The 10,371-nt window shown below is 41.8% G+C and overlaps 1 protein-coding gene across 1 annotated transcript in view; it reads left to right on the top strand.

The window, feature by feature from the left end:
• The first annotated feature begins 450 nt into the window (after nt 1-450).
• VPS39 (VPS39 subunit of HOPS complex) overlaps nt 451-10,371 on the top strand; it is a 60,914-nt gene continuing 50,993 nt past the window's right edge. The window contains exons 1-2 of the mRNA XM_021009298.2: nt 451-687; nt 8,428-8,493. Coding sequence (XP_020864957.2) covers nt 615-687; nt 8,428-8,493 — 139 coding nt within the window. The 5' untranslated portion in view covers nt 451-614. The remainder of the gene's footprint in view (nt 688-8,427; nt 8,494-10,371) is intronic.

The raw sequence follows: 10,371 nt of genomic DNA, 5'->3' as shown, positions 1-10,371 counted from the left end.
AGGCCGGCATCACCTCCTGCCTTACCTGTCTTCAGATGGGGCGGTATGGCCTAGCGGGGCGGGGGGGCGGCGCTGCCTTTTTCCGGAGGCCCCTCACCTCGAGCCCGGGTGACCGGGGAGAGCCTCCCACCGAGTGAGAGGTCCATGGATCGACTTCAGAGAGTCCACGTGCTCCGATGGGGGATGAAAAATTACTCATTTTCACTAACTTTAAACTGATATTTATCATTTCCAACAATTAAAAAAAAGGCCACTCTTATTAGAAGGGGTCTATGGGCTTTACTACATTGAGAAAGGGATCCATGACCCCAGAAAGGTCAAGAAGCCCGGGACTCCGGAGACGTCCAAACTGGTGGGCGGTTACCACGATCGAGACAGTGATTCCGGGTTCAGGAGGCGGGCACTTTGGAGGAAGGGGCGGGGCCTCAGCGCCGGAAGGGGCGTGTCATCACCATCGCAGCAGGAAGTTTGTAGTTGTCGCCGCTGTCGCCTCCTCCGTCCCCGCCTCCGCTTCCCCTCGGGCCGGCAAGGCCGAAGGCTCGTCCCCCGGCCAGAGACCGCTCGTTCGCTGCTCACGACCCGGCCGCGGCGACGCGGGCCCCCCCGCCGCTGCCATGCATGACGCCTTCGAGCCGGTGCCGATCCTGGAGAAGCTGCCGCTGCAGATCGACTGTCTGGCGGCCTGGGGTGAGGGGGCGGGGCGTGTGTGTGTGTGTGTGAGAGCGTGTGCGCAGCGGGAGTGTATGGGGGGGTGCCCCGTGGCGTGGGGCAGGTCGGGGTCGCAGAGCGCTCGGGGTCCGAAACCTGTCGTGGGAGGGCGGGGAAGTCAGTGGGTGACGGAGGGAGCTTCCACTTGGCCGTGGCTGGGGGAGGTGGAGGGGATAAGTTCACAGCCTCAGTCAGCGTCGTTCCTGACGTTCCTTGGAGTTGGATGGGTCAGTGTAAAGAGAAAGTAAGCAGAGCTGTCACTCCAGCAGTCATGCATTTCCTAAGCTCCTGCTTTGTGCCTGGCATTGGGCCACACATACAGAGGCGAAGGTGAAGCCAACAGCCCCTGTAATTGAGGCACTTGCACCTAACCGGCTGTACAAATAGTACATACATACCAAATAGAGTCAGGGGTAGTGAAGGACACCCGCATGCCGAAACATCAGCCAACCAACGGACTTTTGAGGCACTGTGCTAAGCACCCGTATTGTATACTAGTCAAGGGTTTGAATTTTTCCTTAGGAATCGGGTCTTCTCTGGGGTGCATTCCTCCCTATTGGATTTAGTTTTTTTTTTTTAATTTAGAAGTATTTAGTTTACACTTCTAACCAAAGACTGCTAATGGATATCTCACTGCCATCTTTCTTTTTCTGTAGGTAAGGGACTGGTTTTAGTTAGCTATCCAGAAAGACCCTTTTTTGAGTTATTGGGAAAGCACTGGGGAGAGGTAGGCCCAGCGTTGATTTTTCTTTACTACCTGTAATCCTAGGAAGTCAAGCTTTATTGTTTGAAATCGTGGGTGGCATAGTGTCATTCCAAATTGTCATGAGATGTAGCTCATAAATATTGCAGTGACCCATTTGGGATTGACCAGTGCAAAGATTTGGGCCTGATACCTCTGGATTGACCTGAGTGACATACAGGTCTAATTGGGACTGAGTTCACTGAGCCAAGGAAATAAATGAAAACCATTTTTTAAGTGTTTACTGAGACTCAAGTGCTGTGCTAAGTTCTGGGGATACAAATACAAACATAGACTCCCTTTATTAGTCTATGCCTTCTGATGAGGGAGGCAAAACAAGTAGAACAACACACCTAGTTTGGTGAATGGTAAATTGACATACTCCTTTCATGAAGAAATGACAGTTTATTTGGTCATGACTAGGCTAAACCTAGCCCTCTGTCTATGAATGGATTAAGCCTTGGGTCAGACAACTATAACAGGTGAGCTTAGGTGAACTCTGATAATCCATTAACTTCCAGGTTTTAACATTAGAATCCTTTTCCCAAATTAGATCTTACAATGCATTGGGAGGTGAGTGAAATGAGTGTTGCTTGGCAGGTGTAAAATCATCTGGTAAAAAAACTGACCTATCACCTAAGCAAATCTGCTGTAACCACTTCTGCCCCATTATTCTACTTCTAGTTTATACGCATGCCTTCAAAAGTGTTGTACTTTCCTTGAAATCAGGCAGCCTTTAAGAAACTGATCTGTACTTTGGGAGTCAAGAGAGGATCCCACCTACTATAAAAATCTCTTTGAGACTACGGTCTTTTACCATTAAATTTAGGACAGCAAGGGAAAAAATCTCTTAATAGAGTGTGTGGTTTGTATATGAGTGATATGTAGTAAATATAGTATATGAAGTATACTGCTTTAGAATCTTGACTTCTAGGAGAGAAAGAATCATGTTATATATTTGTTCAGGTGAATGCCCAGCACAGTTAGTCCTCTCTGCAGCCTAGTCATAACCATTTTACACACACATATACACACACTCTCTCTCTCTCCCTCCCCCCCTCTTCCCCTCTCCCCCCCTCCCCTTCCCCCCTTCCCCCTCCCTCCTTGATATATATATAACCTGAATTCAAATCTGTGTGCCTCAAGTTTTCCAAAGGTACAGCAGACTGACATACTGTACCTTCTTACAAGAATGTGAGGCAAATTGACGAAGTCATGTGAATATTGTACTTTCCCCTCTTTAGAAGGAATGTTAGATCACATGAAATCCATATCTGAAAGAGAGAGATGGTTTATCTTAAGAAATTCCAAATAAATGAGTGAGAGTGATCAGATAGTTTCAGTCCCTAAAGAATAATATCTGCCACTCTAACCTATCCCCGTGTTTTATGATTTCTTTGATGCTTGATCAAGGGAACATTTTAGTAGAAGTGGAAAACAGGACAATGTGTTATTAAAACATTGTTTTGCTTGCTCACTGCCTTTGGAGGCAGTGTTGCTATGATACCAACAACTGTGGGAAAGGCTGGTAAATTTTGTGGACTATTGTTTTTTGGACTTTCCTTATGGCTATTGAAGAACCATCAAGCCTAAAAGTTTGCTCTGCCACGTAGCATGCAGCTAGTGAGGTATACATTCAACCTCCACATATCCCCTCAGCAGGTCTTTAAAAATAATTAGTTCCTGTACTCCCAGGGGGACCTCTTCTGACCACTTTATTATTAGAGCTAGCCCAGTTTTGGACTGGCTGTGATTTAGAGGCCACTATGAAACTTGGTCTTTTTCTCTCTTTTTTTAGGTAGATTTTTATTGATATCTTTTCTTACATCACTTATATTTCCCCCACTATTTCCCCCATTCTCCTCTCCTCTATTTTTTTTTAGAGGAAGAAGAGAAAAATAAAAGTTTAACACCTTGAAAATATATGCAGTTTCCAAGGAGGAGGGGCATATCTTATCTTTTTTCTTCTTTAAGGCCATTCTTATTCATTATAACATTGCAACATTCAGTTTCAATTGTTCTACTTTATTGTAGTCATTATATATCTTATTTTTCTGGCTCTACTTCAGTTTGCATCAGTTCACATAAATCTTTCCATGCTTCTCTGCATTCATCATGTTTGTCATTTTTTACAGCACAGTAATAGTCCATTACATTCATACACCACAATTTGTGTAGCCATTCCTGAATTGAAGGGTATTAATTTTGTTTCCAGTTCTTTGCTACCACAAAAAATGTTGCTATAAATATTTTGGTGTACTTAGAGCCTTTCTTTTTTATCAGCAACCTTCTTGGGGCATATACTTAGCTGTAGAATCTCTGGGTCAAATGGCATGGACATTTTAGCCACTTGAGTTGCATCATTCCAAACTGTTTCCCAGAATGGTTGTACTAATTTACAGCGCTACTAATGATGTATTAGTGCACTTGTCAATCCCTCCAACGTTGGCTATTCCCACCTTTTGTCATCTTGGCAATTTGCAAAGTCTGAGATAAAACCTCTTCATGATTTTGATTTGCATGTCTCTTACTAGGAGTGATTTGGAGCATTCTTTCCAAACTGTTAGCAGAGATATTTGCTACAAATTTTTTTTCCCCCAAGGTGGTGGATCATCTTCAAGGCTATTCCAGTGATTGACACATTATATTTTCAAAGGAAGCTTCAGGTTCATTTTTTGGTCTTGTCTCTTTTCTTTACCAACCATTTTTGAAGCCCAGAATGGTAGTCAAGACAGGCCCAGGCTTCGTAAGCCCCAAGACTGAGCCTTGTCAGGTGAGAACTAACACAGCCCCCACAGGTGCTTGATGGGGTCACCTGGAGTCCAGACATACTTGCTAGAACTTTGCCCTGGTCAGACCATATCTCCTATGTAATATGCAGTTCTAGGCACCACATTTTAGGAAAGACACTTAAAAATTGGAATATTCACAGGACCACTACTTATTTTGGATATCCACTGACTATGAGCCATTTTTGTTTTATCCTTGGAAGATAAGATCATTTTTGTTCGCAAAAAAAAAAAGAAAGAAAAAAAATGGAGTTAAGCGGCTCTTACCTTTTCATTGCTCAGGCAGAGGTTCTATCGCCTCTTGATCCTCTTCCATTTCCTAGTGTAGCTTTTAAGAGAGCCCTCTTTGTTCTTAGCTTTCGTTGCCAGCCTCAGCTCATTCAGAACTTTACCACCTATTCCTGGACGCTCCTCTTGTCAGACTATGCCTTGTTTTTGAATTCATTTTTGGTTAGCTGTCCTTGGTTCCATGGTTAAAAATCAAAGGTGAGGGATTTGTTCTCTGTGTCTTCCCATCAGTCTACATAGATCTCCCCTTTTTCTCCTCAGTGGAAAGATGTATTTCTCTTGATGCATTTGATAATTTCATTCTGGAGAACTTCTTGTCTCTCTTGGGCTGACTTCCTTGCAGAACTTTTAGTCCATGGGATCCAAACTGGCCTTTCCACAAACCTTTTAAAATCTCTTTCCAAATCTAGGGGTCATGTGAGGCTGTGTGTGTCTTTTTTCTCTGTCAGACATTTTTAATTGAATGCTCATGCTCACTTCCCTATATGGTCTTGTCACTTCCATCACTGAAACCAGTTCCTCTTGGCTGGTGAAAATCAGATCTAAAATAGAAATTCCTCCTTAAAAGATGGAGAGCCCACTTCCTCACCAAGGTCTCCATCACTTCCAACACTGAAACTAGATCCTCCTTTTGGTGAGGATTGGATCGAAAGTGGAATTTCCACCTTTTGAATGATGGTATCATTCACATTTTTAGGAGCTCTGCTTTTAGCAGAGAGGGGAAGCTCCAGCAGATATATGGATAATTGAAATCCTCAATCACTACTACATATCATACTTCTATGCTAGGCTTGTTATCTGTTTTCTCTTTCTGTCCAGATGGGTTAAAATATGTTCTGATAACAGTATCAGTCCTCTTTTATCTTCATTGAAATGTTCTCTACCATGCTTTCCCCTTCTTTGGTTCTTGGATTTCCTTGTGATTATATCTTATTTAATATATAGTGCTACTCTGTCCCCACCCTTTTATCTGTTCTGTTTCTTTTGAATAGCTATACCTTTCTATAGCCATATTTCATTCATATATCTGTTAGGGAATTCTCTCAGTTGAGAGGAATGGGACATCTCGGAGTAGACATTACCTGTTAACGAGTCCGGTGTCCATTGACCATTGGTCAAAGATTGGAGACTAAAACAAAAGCAAAGAATTTAACGCTTTTCACAGGAATGGGAAGGGCAGAGGATGGGGGCCTCATTCGAAGAAAAAAAGTGAGGTTTCTGGGGGCATATTTACCATGCAATTGGCAGGGTTTGTTATTGGAGTGAGAAGACATTCCCTGTTCAAGGGCAGGAGACATGGGGAGGTAACAAATACTTTTACAGTTGTGAAAGAAATCTTTTTAGACAAAACTGCAGGGTTGAGTAACCGCTTAGACAAGACTACGGGTATTTCTTACCCAAGGACAATAAATAGTTGCTACAATAGTGGATGCAACCATCTGCTTTGTTATATTTTACTCCTCCTTACTTTCTGCTGTTAGGCTGCCACGGGGTTGAGAGAATTTCCACATTCTTGGTCCATCACGATGTCAAGAAATGATTGTGCTTCCTGTTTTTCCCTGCAGGTCTCATTCTACCAAATCTCACTGATAACTGTGAGGTCAAATTTGCCTCCTTGTGTTAGTATCGCTAGTTTTCTTTGTTTGTTACATATACTTTATGCATTTGAGTTTAATTGTCTTGAGGCCATGGGTTTTATCACTAGCTCATTTCATTTATTTTGTCTTCTGTGAATTTTTGGGTGCTTTTATTTCATTCTTCTTATACTCTCTAGGGTACTAGAAGGAAGAGGCAGCTAGGTGGTGAAGTGGATAGAGTGCAGAGTCTGAAGCGAGGAATACCTGACTTCAGTTCTAGCCTCAAACACTCACTAGCTTTGTGACCCTGGGCAAATCATTTAACTGTGTGCCTGACTTTGCCTCAGGCACTGCTTGCCTCAGTTTCCTCAACTGTAAAAAATGAGGATGATAACAGCACCTACCTTCTACGAGTATTGTAAGGATCAAATGAGATCATATTTGTAAAGCACTTAGCACAGTGCCTGTCTCATAGTTCATAGTAGGAGCTTAATAAATGCTTGTTCCCTTCCCCTCTCTAACTTGGTATGGGTATAGATAAATGGTGTTTTCCGTCTGTTTTCTTTTCTCTTTTGATTGTTATTGATATGCATATTACCTTCATCCCTTTCCCCTAACCATTAAGAAATTAACCAGTTCATCAACCAAATCTGACAATATATTTAGTGATCTATACCCATAGTCCCATACCTGTACAAAAAAGGGAAGGAGGTAGTTGCTGTTTTCAGTCTTTTTGTTTTCGTCAGTGAAAAGCAAATGTGTGTAATGTTACCTTTTCCTGAGGTTCTGTCTTTCCCTCTTGTTATTTCTGGGGCACCCCATCCCTGGAGCTACTCTAGATTCTGATAGTGAGCTTCTACTTTATATTGGCCAGAATCAGGCTTCCATCTCTGTTCTCACCCACCAGCTCTTATTGTGTGGTGTCTTCCTCCATTACCAGGTAAGCTCCTTCAGGGCAGAGACTATCTTGTTTATTTGTATTTGTATTCCTAGCATTTAGCACTGTGCCTGGCACATAGTAAACACTTAATAAATATTCTGTCTGTTATCTGTCTATTTGTTCATCCATCTATCTATCTAGTAATTGTTGGGTGTAGAAAAAATAGTAAGTATATACATATTACTCCTAATGTAATTTCATCTCCTTCACCTTTGTAAAGTCAGAGGTTTGCACTTTTAACTTAAGTTAGCCTTATTATAGATTTTTATGTATACTATACATGAAGGTAAAATTCTCTCTTATTCAATCTGTTCAATTTTTATTTAATATGATTTTCATATTCTTAAATTTAGTAATTTGTGTGTCAAACTGCTGTACTAATATTTAAATATATAGTTGTAAATACAGTATATTTTCTTTAAAATGCAAGTGCTATCAGTAGAATTCTTTTTTTTGATATTCTGTTTCAATAGAATCCTCCAGTAATTCAGTGTTATTTTTCATTGACACTTAAAAGTCTCAAAAGACACATGTTGCTTTTCCTTTTTATGTACTGTTTGCTTTTAAAAAAGAATTAGCTGTCCTCAAGACGCTGAGGAAATGAACTTAAAAAAACCAAACAAACCAGATTAGGTTCCTCATTTGTTCTTTCTACACTAATGGATCAGTTCTTTGACTTAGCATCAAAGGAGAATAAATACCTAATGATGTGTGATTCAGCACTTAGTCTTTCGTACTGGTACCAAGACAGTTGTGAGAAGGTGTCGTTAGTGGTCTTCTCTGACTTCATCCTCAACAAATTAAACCATTATACCTGGGGGAGACTGCGTTGTGGCTGACAAAGTGCTGGGGCTGGTTCCAGAGCATCCCTGTATTTGCTACTTAGGTGACCATGTGCAAATCTCTTCACTCTCCCAGGCCTCATTTTCTTGATTTGTAAAATGAAGGGGATGGATTAGAATCTAGATGACTCTGAAGTTCTTTCTAGCTCATAATCTATGATTTTATAAACATCAGTCATATCTCTTCAGCATTTGTCTTTTCAGACTGAAAATGTCTTCATTTTTAATCGTCTGTTTCCATAGAGAAGTCCTGGATTTATTGAAACATCTTTGAAAGATTTGGGGCCAGTGCTGTGTCTTATAATTCTCTTATTTTCCACAATGACTAGTACAGTGCTGGGCTTAACAAAAATGTATTAGTTGATTCTTAGAGGTCTCTTGAATGAATACACTCTCAAGCATTGCAAGATAACAGCTTTTGAAAGCTGCTCTGATCTTTCACCTTCTCCACAGTACACTTATGTGTTCTGATGTGGGGATTATTGGACGGAGGAAGTAGGGTTATATTAGGCCTCACTGAACTTCATCTCTTTCTTTCCAGAGGAATGGCTTCTTGTAGGAACCAAGCAAGGTCATCTCCTCCTCTACAGGATTCGGAAGGATGTTGGTGAGTAGCAGAGAACATAGTGGGATCTAAGGCCTGAATGGCTTCTTTTTAGTCGTAGGAGATAGTAGACAAGAAGATGTCATCCAAAATTTCTTTCAGCCCCAAAACTCAGTGACTCCATGACTCTTAAGTTAGGTCTTTGACAAATATCCAGGGATCTCTTCATTCATGGTACCTGTGGTTCATTTAAAAGCTCCCAGGAGGTGATTAGGGGAAAGAACGCTGGATTGCGAGTCAGCAGACCTGGATTCTTGTTCTACCCATCATTAACCACGTGTCCTGGGTAACCTGCAAAGTTGTGAAGATGAAGTGGGACAATCTAGAGAGCATGGGATTTGTAGTCAGATGACCTGGGCTAAAATCCTAGCACTGCTACTGATTGTCTTTGTGACCTTGGGCAAGTCACTTGACCTTTCTAGACCTTGGTTTCCTCAACTGTTCATGAGGTTGAGGGGACCTTCAATCCATTTTTAAATCTAAACTCCTGTAAGACATTACTCCCTTGTAAGGTGACATTCCAGAGCCCTGGTCAGGACACTTGGCTATTCCATTGATGGTGAAACATTTCATTGTGTCTTTGAACAAGGGCTGGACTGGGGTCAGAAAAACTGGGGTTAGAAGTCCTGTGTCTTCCACTTTACTGTGTGATTTTGGGCAGGTCACTTAATTTTTCTGAGCCTTTGTCAATAACAATATGGGATAGTTTGGAAATGATTCTATTGTCAAGCTCTTCCTATAACTTATCTTTATTTATTTTTTTGTTTTAAATGGGGAAGGCTTCCTGTAAGAGGTAGGATTTTCATTCATTGTTTCTCCTTTTGGTGAGTTTTTTTAGGCAATTGGGGTTAAGTGACTTGCCTAGGGTCACGCAGCAAGTGAGTGTTATGTGTCTGAGGCCAGACTTGGACTCAGGTCCTTCTGACTCCAGGGCTGGTGCTCTATCCACTGCACCACCTAGCTGCTCCTCCTGTAACTCATCTAAAAAATAAACCATTACCTACACCCTTTTAAAGTTTTCTGTCTATAGATTTGACATGTATGTTTGTAATATGCACATAGACATAAGTTGCAAATGGCCAACTTTTGGTAGTATATGGCATATAGTCACGGTATATATACTCCTTGGTACCTCTGATGAATTGTTTAGTCTCCATGTGTTTCATTTATCCCCCAAGTAAATGAGAATAGTGATATTAACCTAACTCAGAGGATTGGTAAATCTGACAGTTAATCAAGTGCTTTAGGAAATTTCATTCTTTCCCCAGGTGATCCTAGGAAGTATCTAGTTCTAGCCCAGCACTTGGTAATGTAGGTCTGGAATCATGGTGGCCCAGAGGTTCTCTTTCTGCTTCAAAGAGCCCTTGGAAGCCAGAGTAGTTCAAGAAGTGACCTGAAGAATCAGGTTATCTCTAAAGTGGACCCAGGTCACTTGATCATTTTAGAATCCCAGAGCCATCATAGGTTCCCTCAGGAATAGGATCAGAGCTGGAAGGGACCTCAGAGTCCATCTAATCCAAACCCTTTATTTTACAGGCTCAAAAAAACTGAGAGGGGCAGCGAGGTGGCACAGTGGATAGAGCACTGGGCCTGAAATGAGGAGGACCTGAGTTCAAATCCGGCCTCAGACACTTGACACTCGCTAGCTGTGTGACCCTGGGCAAATCACTTAACCCCACTGCCTTGCCAAAAAAACAAAAAACTGAGACCCAAAGAAGTCAGGTGACTGGCCCAAAGTCACACATGTAGGCAGCATCAGAGGTGGGATTTGGATCCAGGTCCTCAGAATCTCAACCTAGTGTTCTTTCCACTATCCTGTGTTATCTCCTGAATACACCTGAGCCTTCTTATGTAAATCTAGAAGTTATACAGCTTTTCCAG

The sequence above is a fragment of the Phascolarctos cinereus genome, unplaced genomic scaffold (assembly GCF_003287225.1).
Source record: "Phascolarctos cinereus isolate Bilbo 61053 unplaced genomic scaffold, phaCin_HiC Scaffold_3;HRSCAF=262, whole genome shotgun sequence".
NCBI classification, from domain to species: Eukaryota; Metazoa; Chordata; class Mammalia; order Diprotodontia; family Phascolarctidae; genus Phascolarctos; species Phascolarctos cinereus.
This window is presented reverse-complemented; position numbering and strand designations above follow the sequence as displayed.